At 36.9% G+C, this 24,139-nt stretch overlaps 2 protein-coding genes across 3 annotated transcripts in view; one reads left to right on the forward strand and one right to left on the reverse strand.

Annotated features, from left to right (window-relative positions):
* The first annotated feature begins 3,981 nt into the window (after positions 1-3,981).
* LOC114465222 (uncharacterized) lies at positions 3,982-12,465 on the forward strand. The gene is made up of 6 exons (XM_028450087.1): positions 3,982-4,182; positions 6,179-6,286; positions 8,563-8,702; positions 9,826-9,922; positions 10,712-10,836; positions 12,131-12,465. Exons 1-6 carry the CDS (start codon positions 4,098-4,100, stop codon positions 12,305-12,307), a joined length of 732 nt encoding a protein of 243 aa, XP_028305888.1. The 5' UTR covers positions 3,982-4,097; the 3' UTR covers positions 12,308-12,465.
* Positions 12,466-15,978: 3,513 nt separating this feature from the next.
* Positions 15,979-24,139, reverse strand: part of vps9d1 (VPS9 domain containing 1) — a 30,734-nt gene continuing 22,573 nt past the window's right edge. The window contains exons 15-17 of one of the 2 annotated variants that reach the window (XM_028449164.1): positions 23,305-23,409; positions 21,430-21,539; positions 15,979-17,475 (exon numbers count right to left, since the gene is read on the reverse strand). In XM_028449164.1, the coding sequence (XP_028304965.1) occupies positions 21,434-21,539; positions 23,305-23,409 (211 nt within the window). In that variant the 3' untranslated portion in view covers positions 15,979-17,475; positions 21,430-21,433. Of the gene's footprint in view, positions 17,479-21,429; positions 21,540-23,304; positions 23,410-24,139 lie in introns of both variants that reach the window. The other variant, XM_028449163.1, reaches the window with a different exon arrangement.

Genomic DNA, 24,139 nt, shown 5'->3' on the forward strand with positions numbered 1-24,139 from the left:
TAACAACCTCGTGTTATACTGATAAATCCAGAGCTACCTTTCTCTGAACTAAAATGATTAAACCTGATTACTGAATAACAACCATGCAAGAGTCTATATCATATTAGGGTTTCACTTTCTAAATTAATGACAAGAATGGCAAACTTTTTATTGATATTAGACATTTTCAGATATACCTGTACAAATTTTGTGTTATAGACTACAATATTTTCATATAGCCTACAGTTTTAATCCACTAGATGGCAACAATTAGCTGCATTAGTGGGATATATTATTAATACATTTCTATTCAATGAGATAACATCACTCGGCCATTTATGAGTCGTGTTGGTATAACTCAGAGGAAACAAAAGAAGAAATGTTAGAAAAATATGAATATGATTTCTTTTTGCACTTTGGTAAAGTCTGCTTCACAGTAGTTTGCACAGAGGTCCTTAATGTAGTTTGCATGTTCTCACCATGCTTGTGTGTTTTATCCAGGTAGACCTACTCCGATTTCCTACCACTGTCAAAAAAACATCAGTGGTTCTCAAACCATGGGGCGTGCCCCTTGGGGGAATGTGACATCATGACAGGGGCGCAAGATCATTATCATGATTGGAAATAATTTCATGTTAGAAATAATACATTTATACATTTAAATTTAAAAATAAAACATTGTAATACTTCAATCTACTTTGTTGTTACTTTTAAACAATAGAAGCAATTAAAAATTAAAGTTTTTAATTTTTTTATTTAAAGTGTCTATTTGTATGGTTGGTGTACGGACAACCCCCGTTGCTATTGGTACCTTTACCGAAGTACACGTACGTAGCGGCTTAGGGTTTGGGTTAGGTTATAACCCGTCATCGCAACAATGGTTAAGGTTAGGGTTTGGTTTACGGTTAACTTTAGTCTTAGTCACGTGACCTAAACTGGCCAATGACTGACCCATCAAGGGACCTAAACTGGCCAATAAGGGGCACTGCGTACGGATAGAATGTCGGTATATTGATAATGCAACCGTACGGATAGCCACTTTTTTTTAGAGAGAGAGAGGGAGAGTGCATCACTTATTTGGCAGGAAATTATTTTAAATGTTTTATGAGAAATAAGTATTTTTATAAAACTTTACTGTATTTCATGGTGTGGCTTTAATCCCACTTGCATGTTAATTTCATTCCAACTATGAGGGACAAAGTAACAATGCGCAACGTCCGGTCAGTGTCCAACTACAGCGTTTTTAGCGTTCGATGTTATCTTTTAAAATAAAGCTTGTTTAAAAACAGTTGCTTTTGTATCAGCTCTCCCCTAGTTATTATTATTGGTGTATTATTATGTTCTAAAATATATGATTGCATGTCATTTCATGTTATTTTTATTTGTTTTGAAAAACAGTACATTTTTTGTTTTTTACATTTTTGACCCTTTTTTGTTGGTATGGGGCGGAGTTCCATTCTTCAAAGGGGGGCACTGCAGAAAAAGTTTGAGAACCACTGGGTTAATGGGGGTCTTTGAATTGCGCTAGCACTGGTTAAAAGCTAGAGATTGCCACCAACAGACCGCAGTCTTGACCCTAAACAGGAATAAGTAGGTCAAGAATGATCATTTTAATGCCCATTTTCAAATGAGGTACTGTACATGCTGCGACGGCCTCCCAATGCTGCAGGGCCTGCCGCTGTTCTTGCTTGTGCTTTCTCTGCAGGAACCTGATAATGGGCGTAGTTCATCAAATGTCCCCGAAACACCTGGCCAGTGTCCCAGGAGTATAAAAGCTCTTTGCTCCAGCTCCATAAAGCCCTCTCTGGTAGCTAAAAAAACTGGTCAGACCTTTGGCAAGTCAAACTTAACCCAACAAAAACACAATCTACCTTACACTGGCCAGCCAACTGTTACTAACCAAGCAACATTTCTCAGTATCACATTTCAAAGCAACATGACCGAACACATGAACAAACAAAAGCAAACATAATTAATTATCTTATTGATGACCTAATGATCAAGAAAGCCCATCAACATCCTACTATCCAACATGCTCCAACTCTAGAAAGAAAACCCTCCAGACTCCCATTAATCCATTTCCACTGATAACCTCTAACTAAGACATCTCTCTCACAGACATTTCACACCATTAACATATAAAAACTTGCTTAACCTTTTTTCACTTATTAGATATATTTCAATGTCATGTTTGACTTGAGCCACCTCAGCCTCCCGTTGTTCCATCCGACCTCTGCTGCCCTCCATCTGACCACCACCACATCCACCATGGACAGAGAAGGTAAAAGCCCTGAGCTGTTTTTCCAGACTCATGATTATAATCTCATCTCGTCGATCTCTGAGTTATGTTTATTGTGTTAATACCATATCAAATCCTAACAGTATAATTTCCACCCAACCATTCACAGACAGACTGATTTAATTGATGTACAGACTCTGTAATTACTTCTCTTTGTCCCTGTGATGGACTGGTGCCCTGTCCATGGTGTACCCCCGCCTAGTGCCCGATGACAGCTGAGATAGGTGACCCTGAAAAGGAGCCAGGGTGTCCATCCATCCATCCATTTTCAGACCGACTTGTTTCCTTTATCAGGATTGTGGGGGTCTGCTGGTGCCTATCTCCAGCTCTCAATGGGCGTTAGTCAGGTGTACACCCTGGGCAGGGCGCCAGTCCATTGCATATATACGGGTGTGTGTAATGTAAACGCACTTTGGGCAATCCGTATGAAATGTATTTAACAAATAAAAGTTTGATTTATTCGTATTCAAAAACAAAAGCTTTTTTTTTTAACATTCTAAATGATTAAACAATATACTGTAGGTCATTCATTTCACTGTAGCCATATGTGTTGCTGTAATAACCGAAAGATTTGGTGAAGTCTCTTCCTGCGTTAATTAGTGAGGATGCAGGAACTGTCCCCACTATTGTTATTTAAACTTTATTATAGTTATTTTCTTCTTCCGTCTGACTCCTACTACTCCCACATTTTTCAACTGATTCCAACAAGTTTTGTGTCAAACTGTTCAAATATCTTCTGGACACTGCTAATTAGGAGCTTTTTTCTAACTTTTCAACTTTTTAAACTATTTAACTTTTCATTTTTCCATCCACATTTTAAACCTTCAACTTAGAACTTCAGCTGTTCAGCCATTCTTCAACTGATTTCCATTCAACCTTTAACTTATTCAGCTGTCTGTTCACTTTCAGCTCAGACCTTCAACCCATTTCAGCTTTTTCAAGCGATTTCAACTTTTTTCAACCCATTTCCACTTTTTTCAACTTTTTCAACATTATTGCTAATATTCAGCAATTGCTAGGTTAATACTGTTGCTAGGCTATTATTAGGTTAGTGCTAGGTAAATGTTTATGTTAATGCTAGGCTGTGCTAAGCTAATGCTATTGCTGGGCTATTGATAACGTTAGGCTAATGCTAACGCCAGGTTAATGTTAACACTAAGCTAATGTTAACGTTTGGCTAATGTTATACGCTAGGCTATTACTAATGATAATATTAGGCTAATGCTCATGCTAGGGTAACGCTAACGCTGGGTTAATGCTGATGCTAATGCTAGGCTAGTGCGGTGCAAAGAGAGCCAGCACCTGCATTTTCTTCAGGAAATGCAAATATTCCAGTTCCATTTATTTCATATTTCTTCTTCTTTTAATCCAGTATGTAATGATATCATTATTACGTAAAGATAGGTTTTAAATTTCTCAATCAAAGACACATTTTTAGATATTAAAAGTTCATTATAAAACATTGTATTAAACTAAACTAAGTTATTATTAATTTATAATAAAAAAAAAACAAAAACGTAAAATGTAAATTAATTGAAAGAAAACCGTTTGCTAAATGTTAACTTTGAGCCTGTGTTTATGTGACTCAGTTATCATACGCGCGTGCACGTACAAACATGCACGCTCCGATGAGGGCTGCGGGGGTCCTCCTGTGGGCGTGGCTTCACTGATGGCGGTCTGAGGTCAGTTTAAAGCTCCATGTTTTGGTAAAGATGCTCCGCAGTAGTCACCGGCTTCACCAACAGCAGCAAAGCTCGTCCGCCTCCTCTTCCTACACTCACTCCTCCAGCCTCCGTGTGCGCGCGCAGCTGTGTCCGTCATGTCCAACGTGGACCGGGTGGTGCTGGTTCTGGGCGGAGCGGGAACGGTGGGCTCCGGGATCGTTAAAGCGCTGCTGGATAAAGGTGAGCTCAGTAAAAGAGGGAGAATGCTGGGGACCTGCTGCTGGAATCATGTCTAACAATAGGTTATTAATATAGGCTACTTTGGACTGTGCGCGCTTTTACGCATGGGGAAAAGATTTACGCATGAGAGACCATGTCAAATTACCTTACACAATAAAACAAAATATCTTAAAAATGTTGAATGGTTGCTTTTCGTCTTTTATCTCCTTTTTGCATAACTTAAACAAACTAACTCACGCTTGCTGTGTCAAATAAAACAAATGCCCACAGTGACCATATGGATTTCAGCTGAGAAAAGTTGGGTCATACTTGTCCAGAACCAACCCTCAAACATACCAAACTGTCAAAACTTTGCATTGATGGCAGAGGGCATTAAGTTCATATAGGAGTTGGAAATATGTATTCAAAGAGTTAATGGCTGCAGACCTTGTTCACTTTCTACATTTATAAATAATAATAAAAATATCTAAATTTTAAAATAATTAACAACGGTGGCTTAAGTCCTCCTCACAGCAAGAAGGTCTTGGCGTGGACACTTGGGTCCTTTTAGTGTGGAGTTTGCATGTTCTAACCGTGTGTGACTGTTAGGTTGATTGGAGTCTCTATATTGCCCGTTAGGAGTGAATGTGAGTGGTTGTGTGTCTGTGTGTTGCCCTGGATGGACTGGCGCCCTGTCCAGGGTGTACACCCACATAACGCCCCAATGAGAGCTGCATGGAGATAGGCACCAGTAGCAGACCCCCGTGACCCTGAAAACACTAACAAGTGGGTCTGAAAATGAATGGATGGATGTATAAAGAACTAGTTCCTGAAATAAGCTCTTTCTTATTATAAGAAATGGTGAAAAAAAATCCCTCAGATGAATTATATATATTTATATCCCAATATTTTACAATATCCTACTTTTGCGATATACTGTATATGCCGTATGACTTTTCACTCATGTTGATATTGCTTTGGTTGCCCTTATGCTCATCCTAACCCAGGCTTCTCGTCAAATTCCAATAAATGACTGTTTATGTCAAGAGGGACATTTCTTTCATATTCAATCATTCACAGACTTGTTGTGGGGATTTGCAGTGATCTGTTTTGTTGCTATAGGAGCTCCTACACGTTACCATCTGCCGATGGCTCGCTTTCATCCCCTTTTTGACCTTGATAGCTAGATTAGGACACAGCCACGCTGGTGCAGAATGCTCGTTTTCATGTCAGAGGGATTAAAGTGGCTCTATCTGTGTTAAAGGTGATGGCCTGTTGTCTGAGCTGAAGATTAATGTGAGGTTGTGATGTGTGTGTGGATTATATCACAAACTGTAATGTTCTGTGCAAATACAATGCCTAAGATTTCCTTTTACCAATAGGTGGCGCTATGACTGTGAATGACGGTTGGGTTAAACCATAGCTCATACCATTAGCTTTGTGCTCGCTCGTGCGCCACGCGATCCCCCTGTGCTGTGAAAAATACCTGGTGAGAACCCTGTTGTGGTAGAAAGAAATAACAATACTTACCCAGATCAGGGATATCATCAGTGTACTGAAGTAATAGTTCTTCAGTACACTGAAGAATTCTGACATCATCACTCTCAACAGTGATGATGTCATCAATCTAAGCTGAGTCATCTTGGCATTCTCATGTGCAATTCTCCCAAAATATCAGATTTTTCGCCAGTCCTATGATGCATACACATTTTCATGAGTGTTTGAACGTGTTTAAGCCCTCAACAATGCAATTATTTCCTCTATGAGAAAAATAATAATAAAAACGAGGTGCATTAAAATAGGGTCCTACGCACCGTTGTGCTTGGGCCCTAATTATCTAAACTCAATTACATTTCAATTATGATTACAACAGCAACAGATTTTCTTCAATTATAATTACGGCATAATTGTAATTAATTATCAATTACACGATTATAATTATAATTGACCCGAATCCTGCTCAAAACTAAACCTCAGTAATAGATTGATAAACGTGTGTGTGTGTGTGTGTGTGTAGGTTTCAGGGTGGCAGTGATCTCCAGGGAGAGCAGTCGCCTGGAGAGACTCAGGAGCTTCGTCTCCCCCAACACAACGCAGGACCTAATCACCATCGTTGGGAATGTGGGTGAGTCAGCATCCTCTATATTTGATTGTTACACGATTCCTGATGGATACCTAGTCATTTACTATAATGCAGGGATTTGGTGTTTTCAAAGCTTTCCCCTGTTGAAATAAATCCCGTGGAGTATAAATGTGTTTTCATAATACTGATGCGCCACGTGGTAAATGTTCATTAAATTATTGTGTATGCAACATTGCCTGAGCTACAGTACGTTAGATATCGCCCTGGGAAAAATAAAACTATCTTCATCAAATTAACCAAATGGTTTGAAAATAGTCAAAACATCACACTGAATATTACCAACAACTCACAAAATGACAAAAAAAAAAACACACAAAATAAGAGAAAAATATACTGAATAATAAAAAAAAATCAGACAAACAACAACAAAATATACTAAATGACACCAAAAACTCACGCACAAAGAGAGAAAAACACTTACTATTACCAGCAAGACACAAAATGACAACAAAGACACACTAAGATAAAGAGAAAAATACACAAGATCACTACAAAATACACAAAAATAACAGAGAAACATACATAACGACATAAGAAACAACCAAACGACACCAAAAGCACACACACACTGAGATAGAATAATTTAAATAATACCAACAACACACAACGACCACAAAATAAGAGAAAAAATGTACTGAATAATAAAAAGAACTGACACACAACAACAAAATACACAAAATGACACTAAAAACACACAAAATGAGACAAAAACCCACACAAAATGATAATAGAAATGATCTTGATTAGAATGTTCTAATGTTCTAATCCGACAAAGGGGGTACTTGAGCCAAAAAAGTTTGAGAACCACTGCTTTAGACCATCCAATTCAGAAAGTAAAAAAAGGCACAGAAAACATGAATTATTGTGTAAATTACCAAATTGGATCACAATTTTCCCACGCTTTTATCACATGACTGTAGTCATTTTAAAATTTCAAATTGTTCAAAGGACTCAATTATTTCTTTTAATTTCCTGAAATTAAATAAAAAATTGTCACAAAATCAATGAAATTGAAATGATAAAATCTTGAAAGGACTGATATCTCTCACTTATTGTTTTACTATCTTTATGTATCATTTGTACATTGAAGTGCAAAATTGGGTAGACAGTGTAGGTATCATGGATCAAAAAATGTAAGTTAATTTGCTAGAAAAAATATGTAAAAGGTTGAAATTAATGCTTGAAAGTTGTTTTGATCTTCACTATAAACACTGTCTTATTGATATTGTGGGAAAAGTTTCGTACATTGCATTATGGGACTTGGAGTCCCGTAGACTAACACATAGAAGAGTTTTTATGTCATTTTTACTGTGAATTCTGGTGTTTCTTCGCCAGACAAGAATGACAGTGATTCACCTGACATGGTTTTTGTTCCCGGTGTTTCCCGCGGTATCACCTTCACTCCACGTGAAATTCAGTTGTTGTTGTGAATCCTAAAATAAACATCCGCCATGTTTTGCCCCAACTTTCAGTTTGTAAAAACACCAGAAATGTGTTGGGAAGTCCCTTTGACAGAGTTCTTTGGGGAAAAGACCAGAAATCACAGTAATACTGAAGTGAAAACACTTCTTTGCATCCGTTTACGGGACTTTACATCCCACAATGCAATGCGGGAAACTTCTTCAATAATGTCGACTAAGAGAATGTTTACTGTGGACATTAAAACAAACTTTGGAGCGGCAATTTATACTTTTTACATCTTTTTTTGAGCTAATAATTTTAAATGTATTGATTTGTTAATCCTACACTATGTCTTTATCTGTTAATAAATGATCCTGTCTAGCGGCTTAAACATCATTAAATTAGTGAACAAAACTAACTATGTGCAATATTACTCATTACTTATTGTAAAACCCCACTTACCGCTTATTTATATATTTTTTCTGTTTATTATTAACTTTATTTTTATTATTTATTCATTTTTATTTTACATTTGAGTTTTTTTCCCCTTATTTTTTCCTTCCTGTATTTGTATTTAGCTTTTCTTGTTTGCTTGCATTTTGTGTCTTTGGCCGCTGTAACGTTTACATTTCCCCACTGCGAGATAAAATAAAGTATAAACTAATCTAACAGACGAAGTCAAGTGAATGATTACTTTGCCATTAGATTGTATTGATCTCTGAACCTTGTTGATTGTGTGATCTTAATTGGGAAAAGTGGACTTGATGTTTTGCTTGAAGTCTTCCATTTGTGTATATGTGTTATAAATGTTAATGTTATATATGTTCAGTGTTTATATACGTTATGTTCCGTATGAGGATGTGAGGAGGGGGCCGAGCAGGTCAAACAGGCCCTATTGAAGGAGGCGGGGAAGGTGACCGACGTGGTTTCCTCTCTTGGCTTCAGCTGGTGGCAGAGAGGACCCCCACACACTCAGACCCTCAAAGACCTGCACTGGGTCAGCAAACAGACATGTTTATATGTGCTCATTAATAGCCTTTCAATCATCACAGTCAAACCACATTTTTTTCATGTGTTTCACATCACAAAATTATTGATTATTGATACAAATAGAAGAGACTAAGACTGCAAACGTATATAAATAATGTAGGCATTAGCAATAAACTCAGGTTTTGTCAAGCCTTGCAGGAGAAACAAGAAAATAGCTAATAACACGATGTCTCTGACCAAGGTTCATTATTTTCAGTTTCAGTTTTTTTTGTTTCAGTTTAACAAAAAGTATTCAAACATAAATCACAATTTGAAATATATATAACAAGACTGAAACAGGCAGAAGCGAAAATGCTTATATGCCTAACATAAATCAAGACGAAAGAAAAATGCAAAAAATTAAGTTGCTTTTTTTTTTTCAAATAATGCAAAAAAAAAAAAAATATATACATATATACATATATACTCTCTTTCATATACGACATTTAACAAAGAACACAAACATTTCTATTTCTACTGCTTCACATAACTCTATTAAATATATTGATACATTTTTCCTTTGAAAATAAATAGTGTCACTCATTTTTTAATGAACATTATTTTACAAATTAACCCCTAGATCAGACTTTGTTTTATTCTAATCTTGCTTTTGGTAAAATAATCATAAATTGATCTCTAAGGCTGTATTTGCTGGTCTGTATTGAGGAGTATTTTTGAATGACTTTTGAACATTATCTGAGTTATTTTATATTAAACAATATCTTTAAATTTCATAAGTTTTGATTTAACCATTCATGGATGTGTATGGTAATAATATCCTGCTTTTTTTTTTTTTTTTTTTTTAAATCAATCGTACGGCCTTTTTGCAAAAAAGCTAAATTTACTTTGGTCTTAAAAGTGTTTCCCCAGAGTTCTACACAGTAGATCGTATATGAGAGGATCAAAGTACAAATACTTTGTCAACAAGGAATTGTCATTTTGAAAGCAACAAACTAAAATAAGTGGGAAAAAAGGAGTTAAAGATCTTACAGAATTTATAGCTTTGAGGCAGACGTTGTATTATTATCATCACAGTGTTTAGTTTTTACTGCAGGTCACGTTTGATTCATCTTCACCTGTTGCCTCGTCAGGTGGTCGAGACGTTACTGTTCAGCACTTTTGTGTCGTGGAAGGCCTTCTTTCCTTTAGTGAGGGACGACAGTGATTGCACCTACACCTTCATCACCGGTGAGTTCCTCAGACTGAAGAAAGGAAACAAGATAAGCAAAACACACACAAACCAAAAAAATATTAAGAGTCAATGGTGGGTTGTGCTATACAGCTGACATACATAAACAAATGTTTTTGAAAGAAACTCTTCTATGGGGTGTCAAACTCATTTTAGTTCATGGGCCAAATACGGAGCAGTTTTTCTTTAGTAGGCAGCAGATTTTAAGCAGAAAAATGAGTAATTGAATCAATATTGTCTAATTTGCATTTTCACGTATAAATAAATGATCTACGTCTCTCTACAGCGATGATGTCAGAATTCTTCAGAATTTCGTAGAAGTTTCACAGTGATGATGTCGTTACATTTTTCAAGGGGGCGCTATTGAGTCATTTTGCCATTTACTTGTGCAATTCCCCCAAAATATCACATTTTTCACCAAAGATGCTTTCGTTTCCTCTATTAGAAGAATAATAATAAAAACGAGGTGCATTACAATATATGGGTCCTACACACCGTTGTGTTCGGGCCCTAATTATCTAAACTCAATTACGTTTCAGTTATGATTACAACAGCAACAGATTTTTTTCAATTACAATTTCAATTATAATTACTGCATAATTGTAATTAATTATCAGTTACACAATTATAATTATAATTGACCCCAACCCTGCTCTAAACTAATCCTAGATAGACAGTGATAAACGTGTGTGTGTGTATGTGTGTGTGTGTGTGTGTGTGTGTGTGTGTGTGTGTGTGTGTGTGTGTGTGTGTGTGTGTGTGTGTGTGTGTGTGTGTGTGTGTTGCAGGAGGAGCTGGAGAGAAGCTGCTGATGCCTGGAACAGGATTCCTGACGGTGGGAGCAGCCAGCACTCTGGCCTTCTGTCAGGTCCTCAGAGAGGAGTATCCAGACGTGCCCTGCAAACTCAATCAGGTGAAAGAAGAACTCTAAATGATCCGACTCGTGTTTTAGCCTGTTGGAAGAAAAGAGTGTAAAAGCATGTAAACCGTGCACAGACCTGTGTGGGGCCGCGAGGTGCGATCAAAGAATGCATGGTAGGAGCACACGTGCCTCCGCCCCCTAGGTAAACGTACAACATGACAGAAAAATACACAAAAGAAAAGCACGAATACATCAAAAAATACAAAGAATTACAACACTGCAGGAAAATACAGTAAAAGTCAGGAAAAACACAAAAAATACTCCAAAAACACACAGAACTATTACAGAAATACACAAAATCACTCAAACAATACACAAAATTACAGAAAATGACAGCAAAAGTAGGGCTGCACAGTTGAATTGAATTTTAATCGTGATCACAATTTTGGTTGAAACAATTAAATAAATCTGATTGTCTGCTATATTTACATTTAAAATATGAGCTCAGCACTGTAATAATGTATTTATTTTGTTAGCTTTTGGTACATTTTAAATTCTTGGGTTAATTTTTTTTAATTTTATTTAGTATAATTCTTATTTAAAGCTTAATTTTGCACTGTGAACTGTACAAATATTGTTTGTTTAAAAGTAGTGCAATAAAAACAGATTTTCTTCCTAACATGATTAAAAATTGTGATGATAATCGTGGTTACAATATTTATCAAAATAATCGTGATTATCATTCTGGCCATAATCGTGCAGCCCTAAACAAAACGGCAAGAAAAACACAAAAAATGACTCTGCAAACCCACCACAGTACTAATAAACGAGCAAAATGACAACAGAAATACACAAAAATTACTCCAAAAAATGCAAAATAACAAAACAAATACACAATATGACTCAAAAAAACATACATTTTACAGAAAAAATGCGCAAAATGCCTCATAACAGGCAAGACAACAACAAACATGCACAGAATGACAGAAAAAAAAACACATTACTATAAAAACTCATTGTTTCCCACGTTAATGCTCAGATTGGTCATTATTCTAAATGCTGACATGAATGTTGATGGCGTGGCCCTTCGGTCAAACAAACACATTTTTGTGGCCCCCTCTGTGATAAAAGTTGCCGACCTCTGCACATGGAGATCCAGGCTCAGCTGAACCTTAGACTGATCTGATCTACACCTGGCCTAGGAGCCTAGGAGCTTATGAGCCTAGGAGCCTAGGAGCCGAGGAGCCTAGGAGCCAGACTTTTGTTCCCTCACAACCCTCCATATCCATTTTGTGATTCCAGAACTTTCCAGTGATCCTCTTCGTCTCTTTTTTCCTCCTGGCAGGTAAAGATCGACACCGGTGTTGCCACCCCGGAGCGTTTGGCACCAGGATACCTGAACCATCTGGATTTGGGTGAAGCTGTTGCTGCTTTAGTGGAAAGAAGGAACACGTCACACACGACTTTCACCGTCAACTGCCCTGAGGACCTTAAAACTGTCTTTGTGGAGAAAAACCTTTAATCTGGGACACCCTGTGTCCTCCAGACCCTCCACTGTGCACCCATCCATCCATCCATCCATCGTATTATGTTGTCCTTGTTGTGGTTGGTTATTATTTACCTTTCAATGCTGTCATGTGATTTTCCTGCATTAAATAAAGAAATTGAGAATTTTTCCCACCTCTGTTGTTGTTGTTGTTGTCAGTTTTAATACAATTTTTCTCAACCTTGAAAGTAATTCTAGTTTTAGAAAAAAAAAAGGTCTTCGGGGTTGCCACAAATTTGTGATATCGAAATGGGGTCACGATCTAAAAAAGAAGGTTGGCAACCACTGATTTACCGTAATACAAGACTGCAACTTTCCAGTAGGACCTGATTTTGTTTAGGTGTAACATGGTAGTAAAGAAAAAGTGTGTCCTCCAACTGATCATCTTCGGTATTTTACCATTATGGGACATGTGTTAATTCTATAATTGTTTACTTATCTACATCCATCCATTTTCAGACCCACTTGTTCCTGTTTTTCAATGTGTTTTAATTTAGGATTGAGTTTTAGAAAAAAAATACAGTAAAATAAATATTTAATGTTAGATTAAATTTTCTTGGCGGCTGAAAGCAATTAAAAAGGTAAAAAGTTTGGTGTACAGAATATTTGCTCATTTCTATTGGAACTAATGTATGACTGTAAGATTATTACAAATATCAAAGAAAATAGAATATTGTAACTGAAATGATCACAGGGAACTTCTAAATAGATCCCACATTGGGTCAGTCAGTTTCAGCACTGGTCTGCTGTATATGATGCCAAAAGATAAAGGAATGTTTGCCACTAAAACTATGTTGTAATTGCCTCCTCAACGACAGAGAGATGTGACATTAAGTAAAGATGATTAAAAAAAACTCCATAAAGTTCAGTCTGAGGCCCAATCTGTGTCTGGTATCTGTTAGCAAGGGTTAAAACTTAAAATGACTCTTTCACTGATGAACGTTGCTGACCCCTAAACCAGAGTTTCTATGAAAAAAGCCATTGTCAAAAAGAAGATGGCTTAGTTTAGCTTAGCAAGTCTTACCCCAGGATCACTTTGGTATTTAAGGTGTGATGTCATCGCATAGGCACATTCATCACAGGCAAGGACAAGATAAGTCAAGACTGTGATGGACTGGCACCCTGTCCGGGGTGTATCCCCACCTAACGCCCATTGAGAGCTGGAGATTGGCACCAGTAGACCCCCGTGAAAACAGGAACAAGCAGGTCAGAAAATGGATGGTCTAGGTAAGGCAAGGAAAGACAGAACAACGCAAGACAAGAAAAGGAAAGCAGGACAAGACAAGGAAAACCAGGCAACACAGGAAAGAAGGCAAGACTGGAGAAGACAAAACAGGACAAAGCAAGAAAAGACAAGGCGAGGCAAGACAAAGCAGAGAGAGAGAAGAGAGAAAAAGACAAGATAAGTCAAGACCGGTTTAGGCAAGGAAAGATAGGACAATTCAAGACAAGAAAAGAACAGCAGGACAAGGAAAGAAGACAAGACAGGACAAAGCAAAAAAGACAAGGTGAGGCAGGACAAAGCAGAGAGAGAGAAGAGAAAAATAAACAAGACAAGACAATAATTTCAAACATACAGTTTACGAGTATTTTGCCATTTCCAATGAACGGTACAGGCCTCCTGGTAAATTACTGCAGAACATCTGACCTTTGAGTGATTTATTTTTGCTTTAATTATTTTGGGAAAACTAAGTAGTCATTTGAAAATCCAGCATCAACACATGTAGACATAACAGTACAGTACAAAACAGTACATAACAGATGTACTGGGGGAAAAAAAGCTGGATTAACCAGCTTTCTTGGTGATTCTGACTCACTAATGATCCTGGTAGGTAACAGGGTCCAAAAAACCAAGTGTGTACAAAGGTTGCATCGAAACATTCATGTTCACAAGCACTAGCTTCCTTTATGTGGACCATCATCTGTTATTTGGGGCACCACGTCCCCTAAACAAACAGCCATTACAGCATTAGACACAGCCTTTGTTTTCCCTTTCATACCCACACGCTTCCACAAGAATGTACATCCGTTCTGCCAATAATGAGAGATGTATGCTGCAAAGAATGATGGGAGTGGACACAAGAGGCCGATGGGGTGAGAGTGAAAGCCATAGAGGTGGGTTTCTGGGGGAGAATTTGGGGGGTTGGGGTTTTCCGTCTTTGTTTTTGTTTCCAACTTGTCGGCTGAGAGCTCAATTAGGCCAAATCACAGGAAAATCCACTGGGGCACTAGTGCTCACCTCTGCCGACGAGGAATCCTACGCTAATAGGAAAAGAAAACTGGCTTTTGTTTAGGAAAGACCGAGGGGCCACGAGCCACACAGTGAGGCCCCACAGTTTGCTGAGAGGAAGCGTTCAATACTCTGAACTTAATGTCATGAAGGCAAGAAACCTTCAAATCTTTGTTTTGGTTTATTTTAATAATCTGGTGAAAACAATGCACTTGTCACCTGTATAAACACTTCTAAAGCTGGTCATATGTTACTGGTCAGAGTCCATAACCAGTCTAACTGTGAGGACATTTATCAGTTTGTGTAAATGTCCCAGGGACACACAGCCTTTGATGGGACACTTTACCATCAGATTTAAAGTTGAGTCGCTTTGCATCACTTTGAAGGAGGAAGTCAAAGTCAGCTCCTCTGCTTCTAATCTGGACCTTCAGAGACCAGAGGGATCCCAACTTTAAACCAGACGGACAAATAGGAAAGAATCTTGGCAACATAGAGTGGGGGGAGACCTTTTGAAACCCAAACAAAGAAAAGTGACTCATCGAGAGGCACCAGAGCTGCTTATGTGGACAACCAAGAGTTCTCTGGTGGAGGAAAGTCTTTGCTTTTAGTTTGGAAAAAAATACTTTGACTTTGGGGAATAATTTTGCACAAGATTGTCCATAACATCGTCAATTTACACGGCAGAGTTTTCTTTAACATCTTAAAATCATCCCAGTCCATTCCTCAAGCTCATAAAATAATGCTTTCGGCAAGAATAAACAATTAGTGTGAATGTAGTCCCTGAAATAACATTAACCCCTTATTTTCAGACAAAATTGAAAATACTCTGCCTGTTAATTTGTCACTTTCTATCATTTAACGGCCAAAATAGATTTTTAAGCGACTCAAATTGCTTTGTTGAAGATGTGTCTCATCATTGTCGACATTTTGATATCAAATATAACATTAAAAAACGTTATGAAAATTAAGTTTTGGACCGCAAAAATTGTCACCAGGGTATATCACAAAAATGTGATCAATAACACCCGTCATCAATTCCAGAGAACACAAGAACCGTTTTCTTTCCATTTTTTTAACTTCTTATACATCAGTGATCCTGATTATTGTACGACTGTGCTGTCATGTGATCGAAACAGAAAACCATGTTTTCAAACTGATCTAGAATCAGTATATTGATCTAGATCTAGTCACTTGTTCCTTATCGCATTCGCGATATTTCCTAAAAATGTCATCAAAATCCATCCATTTGTTTTTGAGTTAAACTGTTTACACAAAGAAATGAAATAGTGCCAGCAAAAACATTACGTCCTTGGCGGAGGTAAAAAAATACACATAATTCAAAAGTTATGGAAAACCACAATGAAAATACACAAAAAGTTCAACCTGGAAAGTTTTCTAAATGAATCAACAAACTAAGAAAGGTAAACATCTCTTTATTGACTCGTCACACAGGCTAGCTTTAAAAAAACAGGACTTAACCATTCATATCATAAAAATACATATATGAGAAATATACAGACAAAGAAAAAAAAAACCCAGTTAAACCATGTCGTCTTCTGAGTAACAGAGAAATAACTACAATAAAATCAAGTCACAAGAAAAATACAAAAAACATTTCAAATAAAACATTTGAGCAAAAACAACAGAACAAGCATCTCCCCAACTATTCTGTGACAGTTTGTGTGACGATGTCAACTAATTGACTGACATCAACGTGCACTTTTTAAACCTATGACGGTGTGAAACAGAACAGACGCTGCATTCAGTGCTCCACCATCATGTGTGTTTGTAAAACAGGACAATTCATTCAGTCTAAACAGGACAAACTGACTGAGGACCACATTGGGTTAGTATCCATTTGTATTGACCATATTTTGTTTTTGTGACACGAAAATGAGAATAAAAAGAAAGTTTGAACACAAATTTAAAATGTTAAAGTATAGAAACCTATAGTATATAAATCTACAGTTTTGTTCTTACTATTTTCACATCAAACTACAAATGACACTGCAGTATAAAAAATATTAATTTAAATGGCAAAATTAAATTAATGGAGAAAAAAACATTTACATTTCTAAGAAACAGGGAAACATTTGGGTGTTAAATGTCTACACAAAGTGCAACATTTATGTAATTTGGGTTTTCCTAAAGTGATCCTCGGACAGCGTCAACAGTGAAAATGACAATACAACAAAAAACAAGTAAACACTTCCATAAAAGTAAATAATTCCCTCAGAGAAACACTTTAAAACCTGTTCATCCCTTTAGTTAATAAATATATCTCCAGTAGTCACTTTTAGTGGTTATCATCATGGACTATATGACAAACCAATGGTGGTGTTCTATAAAATAGATCTAGAATGGAGTCTGAACATTAAAAAAAAACAAAAAAAAACACAGATAAGACAAAAGAAAAGCTTGAAAACAGCCCCCAGAGGTGGAGAAAACATTCAGTCTGACGTCTAACCGCTCTGAAAGACAATGAGCTGTGATTTAAAACTCAAAACATCCCGTGTGGTTTCTAAACTCAGCTGCATATGGGTGTCACATCTTCATGGTTATATTAATAAAGCCTCAGTGACATAATGAAAGCAGTGTCTGCCTGGTTTTTCCTCCTTCCTATAATAATCCAAAGGGCAGGAATCTGCTTTCATTTGTCCATCAGTAGCAAACACATCATGGCTCTGGAAAGGAAAACCTTCCATCAGAGGAGCTGCTGCAGGAGCCGAGCGTTACATTCAGAGGGGATCGAACTCATAGCAGGAGAAACAATCAGTGGATGCAAACCGTGGGCATTCAGTAGAAGTTACAGCTTCAGAGTCTGATCCACCATGTGCTGCTGCCACGTCCTCAGTAACGGCTCCGTGTGTTCATGCAGTGAAGCCCAGCGCTGGGTCTCACAGGTTCAGTCCATCTGCTGGACACAAGCAGGGGTTCAATTAATTCACAGAGTTCCTAAAGCTTTAGTCAAATTTATCTATAAAGCAAGGAATCTCTCTGTGTGTGTGTGTGTGTGTGTGTGTGTGTGTGTGTGTGTGTGTGTGTGGGGCTCAAATTAGAAATTAAAAAACAGATTTGTGTACCCAAGTTTGTACTTTACACAATGTATAAATCATACATCAAGTATGTAAGGCGCCAACAACAGCCAAGCAATAAGTGACATGTCAGTCCCTGAAGGATTTCCTCTTTCAAATTTCATTAATTTTGAGACATATTTAATTATAAATAATGAATAAACAATTACAGGAAAATTGACTTCTTTCAACAATTTCAAATTTAAAATAACTACACTCATGGGGAAAAAGCAATGGAAAATTGCGATTCTCCAAATATTGCAGAATATACATTGAATATCAGAGATGATTTGTCTACAAGTGAATTATTTTGTAATCTGGACAATACTTTGTGTTTTTTTTTGTCTTTTTAACTTTCTCCTGCGGGCTGAATTTGGTCGTCTAAAGGGTCAGATTTTTCACTGTAGGGCAACATTGTATATGACATTATATTATTGTGTTTTAAGTGTGCAGGAGTAGGGGTACATGGCTTCAGGTTAAATGTCTGAAGAGGTACTGTAGTGTGAAAAGTTTAGGAACCACTGCTCTAAACATTTCATAACAAACCTAAATGTCTGACGTTTCACCTTCAAACACAACCATCCATGAAAAAACTACTGAACCTCCCACTTTTCTATAGCAATACATATTTCCTACGGGCACTGCACCAGTTAAATTAATTTAAAGATGTTTAAGACTTTTTATTGTCATTTGAAATTCCAATTTAAGATCAACTTCACAGTAAACATAATTGGGGGAATTGCCTCGTGTGGCTCTTTGACTCTTTTGCAATGGCTCCCTATAGCTTTAAAAAAAAAAAACTATTGAAATAAATAGTAATAAATAATAGAAGTTATGACTAACCTTAAGTTTTAAATCCCTGGTAAGATAATTAAACCAACAAAAACACTATTCTGGAAGAAAATTAAATTTTTAATGGTGTGGGAACAGATTCATTTAACCACCAATGTGCAGGTTAAATATGCATGATTTATGTGTGGTAAGACATTAGCATGTGTTGATCACATGATCATGTGTTATCAAATTCAAGTTACTTTTTGTAGCCTTTCAAATACATTAAGTAAAAAAAGTCATCTTTATATAACATTGTGTTCATGTAAACTGAGATACTGTTTTATTTCTTGATGTCAATTTATTTTATTTTAAAGTGTTTTTAAGTTTTCATTTACATGATCAATATAAATCAAATCAAACATTCTATATAATTTTAACAGTATAGAATTTAATACCTCGTATTGTTTTCATTAAGAAGGTATTTTTTCGTCTCCAGGAGAGATGAGGCAAAATGACTCCTTGTAGAGTGAAGGTTGCAGACCCCTGACCTATACTATGAAGCTGTTAACGTCTGAAGACGGCTAATGGAGATAAATCCAGGATAGAATTATTTAACTTCATAGTAAAGGCCCAAAAAGATTACAAAAATAGCCAGAAATCTATAAAACAACAAAAATAAAAACTATTTAGAAAAGCCAATAAGAACAATCTTTGTCGGACAGGCAATGTTTATTAAATTTACATTTTCCCATGTTTATACATTTAAAAAACAAACAAACAAATGTTTGTAAATGTAAGACTAATTACAATCATAAAATCATACTTATGTGTGAGAAGACTTTTGAAACATTGATTTAAGATATTTTATTGACAATTAAGGCCTTTTTTTTTTAGATTAATGAATTTAATGCTTTTTAAGACTGTTTAAAAATCCGCAGGAACCCTGAATGAATTCACAGACAGAAGAAGAAAAAAAAAACTGCATTGGAAAGGTTTTGGGGTTAAATATGTGTTTAAAAGCCTGAGAAGACCAGATTTGTTTACCATCTCTTCAAACTACTGTCCACACATTGCATAATGTGATATGGATTGTGGGCTCAGCGACCTGACAGATGAGTGACAGCTCGGTGCAGGGAGGCGATCTGCGAGCCTAAATATTTGGCTGTCGTGAAATCATTGTGTCACACAGAGTTTTGCGTGGCTGTGTGAGAGGACGTCACAGTCGATCTCATCCACTATCATCATCATGTTTGCCCAGTAACCGTGGAAACATCACCTCATTAGCCCCAAACAGACAGATCTATGAAACACTCTTAGAACGCACCATTTTCACTCCTTCAATCCATTATTTTACCACATACTGAGAAACGGAAAGGAAAACAACATGCTGAAAGTTGATTTGTTGTCCCCTGACTTCATGGTGTGAAGAAGAGAAGTGCGTGCATGCAAAGGGCAGATGGGCATGAGAAGTATCAGTGATACGCAGTAGAGAAAAAAAGTGCCTTTAACTTGGATTTAAAAATGTTCACATGTGATGCTGACTTGAGCTCTGCTGGCAGTTTGTTCCACTTCTTTGCAGCATAACAACTAAAAGCAGCATCACTATGTTTGCTGTGAACTCTGGGCTCCACTATCTGACCTGTGTCCATAGATCTGAGAGTCCTGCTGGGTTCATACCCGACTAACATCTCACTGATGGACCAAACCCATTCACACATTTATACAATTTATATAAAGCTTTCCTCATTTGACCAACCCACTCATTTTCTCTCAGCATTACAAATCTTTAAAGTCATCAAACCAACAGACAGGACTCAGGTGAAGCTGGAAGCATCTGAGCAAATCGCCTGTATTAAATAGACAGTTGCGGCTGATGTTTGCGTTTCTCGATTATGCAGGTAAATAGAGAGTTTAAACGCAGGCACACCTGGAAGTCCAAGTAGGGTGAAAGACATTAAATTGAAAAAGTGTCCTATGAACAGTGACACTATTTTAGTGCAACATTTCTGTAAATAAGTGTCAACATATCAATGTAAACAAATAAGTATCTCCAACAGTGATTTCTGTAAACAAAACATAGGGTCTTTCTTACCAGTGACATCATTATAGTGCAATATTACAGTAAAAAATATATTGGTCCTTTCAACAGTGACAAAATTTCTGTGAAGACCTACCTGCACATTTGAGTGAAAAAGCAGAAAAGGTTTTGAAAATAAATAAATAAAATCGATACTTGGCGCGAGCATATCGATAATCGATCGTGCAAAAAAATATTGTTATATATCGCCGTATTGAGATATTGTCACACTCCTAAGTCCAAGTGTGCAACAATTATTACGACAGTACCAATTAAAAAATGAAGAAACCACAGAAAAACCCTCCTCCGCTGGTTGAAACACACCGTAAAGGGGTGACATCACACCATAGGAGATCAAAATCACAGCATCCCCTACGCTCAACAGCTCTGGCAAGAACCCTGGAATCTCTTTAAAAGAAATCCTAAAACATCTCCTGAAAACATCACCTTCTCTGAGGTAGAAAAGTGTGATATAGAGAAATGTTGACTGATTGATCACATGACACAGGTAGTCCCAGTTCTGCACTTCAAAAGAAACGGGACATTCTGAAGTGACAAGCCCAATCCTGCTTTGCTTTTTTTCCCATAACTAATGAGGAAACAGGGAGGGATCCCAAAGCCAGCTTCATCCCTGCTGCTACAGGTTAGAGCAGGAAGAGTTAGCTGCTGAGCTCTGATCAAACTCTGCAGGTCTGCAACCACTGGACTGCAGCCCAGAACTGGGACAATGGACACTTTGTATTGGCCCAAAATAAAATAAGAGCATTTAATCAAATAAACAAGTCATTGAATCCTCTAATCCAGGCTTTGAAGTCAGTTATTTCTCCTCCATTACAGAGTTTTTACAAAGTTACAATAATTAAAGAGTAAGCTTTAATGAGCAGTAGCACCTGGGAGAAATTCTTAATTGTGACTCAAATGGTCTTTCAAGGCTGTGGTTTACCTCTTCAGATGCTGGGAGGAAGATTAGTGATCCCACTGTGCAGTGACTCCACGTAGACTAACGCGGTCTGCATGGAGGTCAGACAATAACCCTCCTCTCCGATCAAATACCTGAACAAAAGGAAATCACAGCAGACATTAGTAAAAGTCAACCAAACGGTGCTGAATAATTAATCATTTTCTCATCAGTGAGTGGGAAGCCTAAAGGTTATTAGTTTGCATTGGCAGCCGCACAGAACCAGTCAACTCTGTAACTTGAGCTTAACAAGAGCAAGACACGAAAGCTACTGCAACTGGGACGCTGAGAGAGGCTGGAGGGAGGAAAAGAGATAATGGACACTTATCGCCCAGCTGTGATCTCTAAACTGTGAAAGAGATATAAACTGATGTGGAGTTAGTCTGACACAACACTGAAATGTCCAAACTGAGCTTTGATGTGGGACTTCCTGGACTGTAAAGACTCATTTTAGTTGTTGGAGCATTTGTTAATGCTAATCAGCATAAAAACATGAAGAAAATCATTAACATTCCCCCCCCCCCCCCCCCCAGATTATATCATTATAACTCACAACCTTTTCCTCAACCCCATCCAGCACCTTTGGGATGAACTGGGACTACAACAAACACTGCTGCGTGTGAAAAAGTTTTTGAATTAATTTACCATCTTTAAATGTTTATTTTCACTCAAACATTGTGACAAATGTTTTTAAGTGCTGCAAATGTGGTGTATGGGTTGTGGTATGTTATATACAATATATATATAAGATATATAGATTTTAAAAAACACAAGGTAGATTTTTGAAAAATGGCAATTGTTACATTTTACAAATGTTTTATGTTATACAATTAGTTAAAAGTTGTTTGTTAGTAGCTAGTAAAACAGGAAGATGATAGTTTTTCTATTAAATGTAATGAAAATGAAACTGCATAAATTAGGAGAAATTAAGTGAAGTTTCATGTTGAAACATTTTCTACTTTTTTAAGTTACTGCTAGCTTTCCTTATTATCATACAGTCGAATGTTTACTGCAAATGGTGCTGTGTGACGTCATTGATTTCAAGATGGCGGACACAGGTTTTAAAACGATAAAGTAGCTCTTTTTTAAAGTTGGTAAAACGAATACAGTCCAAAATAATGCATTTTGTTATGCATAAATCTGCTAATAAGGACATTTCCAAGATTTTAAGCCACATTTGTAAAACAGTAGATAATCCTAATAAAAAGTCCAACAGACTTTTTATTGCCATTTGAAATTAAATTTAAGACCAACTTCACAGATAACATAATTTGGGGAAAAAAAATGCCACATCAATTACATAGGGTTAGGGTAAATTTTTCCTAGTGTCTAGTGCAGACGTTACAACTGGCGGCCCCCCAAAAAAATACACAAAATGACAGTGAAATACAGTAAAAAAATAATCAAAATCACTCCAAAAAAACAAGATCACTTCAAAAATAACCAGAAATCAATAAAACACCAGCAAAATAAAAATCATTAAGAAAAGCTATGAAGAAAAATCTTTGTTGGAGAGGAATTTTCATTAGATTTACATATTCCCATGTTCTTTATTTATTTAAAAAAAACATAAATGTTACCATTTATTTTTGAAATATGAGACGAATTACAATAATTAAATCATACCTGTGTTAACATTTAAAAAATTGATTTAGGACATTTTAATGATAATTAAGGCCTCATTTTTAGATTCATGAATATAATGCCTTTTAAGACTTTTTAAGGAAAATGTATCCCTTTCTTGATCTTTGGACTATCTTTGTTAAACATTTATAACTCCATGCCTGCTCTTTATCCAATAATGGACCAACTTTGATATTTTGTCCAACAGATTTGTTGCTTCGTTGGATGAAAACTCACCCTTCATGAATAAACTCCTCCAAAGCTGCACATTCAGCCACCAGCTGAGGACACTGACAGCGTAAAGCCACAAAGGACAGGATGGGCAACAGGTCATCTGCACCTCTATAGGGAGAAAGAAAGCAGGAGGGGGATGACGTTCAAACAGACATACAGTGAGGAACATAAGAATTTGAACACCCAGCAATTTTGCAAGTTCTCCCACTTAGAAATTATGGAGGGGTCTGAAATTTACATCGTAGGTGCATTTTTACTGTGAGAGACAGAATAAAAACAAATAAATAAATCAATAAATTACATTGTATGATTTTTAAATACTACTCCATGTAATAATCTAAATTAGTAGAACCTGTTTGAGCTTGTTAAAGACACCTGTCCACCCCACAGTCAGTCAGACTCCAACTACTACCATGGACAAAACCAAAAAGCTGCAAAAGACAGATGAAATTATTGACCTCCACAAGGCTGGAAAGGGCTACGGGGCAAATGTCTATCAGCTTGGTGAAAATACGTAATAAATAAATAAAAACCTCATTTCATTTACACAATTTGATGGCCTGGAGACTGGGTGTGGTCTAAATCAATTGTGTTTTGACTGGACGTTTATTCAGTGATGGAAACGATAAAACCTTAAACCTTTTGGGAGGACAAATTCGAGACTGTGAGATGAGCGTCTGATAGCATTCTCCCTGTGTGCAGACAGGGAGCATTTGTTTATCACGACTCACACGCAGATCTGAATGCTCGGAGGAGAGTTTGCGTGAGAAGGTGATTTAGTCGTCCAACTCTGACCTAACTGCATGCAACCAGAAACCCTCCTCCTGCAAGTCCAGCA

This window comes from Gouania willdenowi, chromosome 6 (genome assembly GCF_900634775.1).
Source record: "Gouania willdenowi chromosome 6, fGouWil2.1, whole genome shotgun sequence".
Classification (NCBI taxonomy): domain Eukaryota; kingdom Metazoa; phylum Chordata; class Actinopteri; order Blenniiformes; family Gobiesocidae; genus Gouania; species Gouania willdenowi.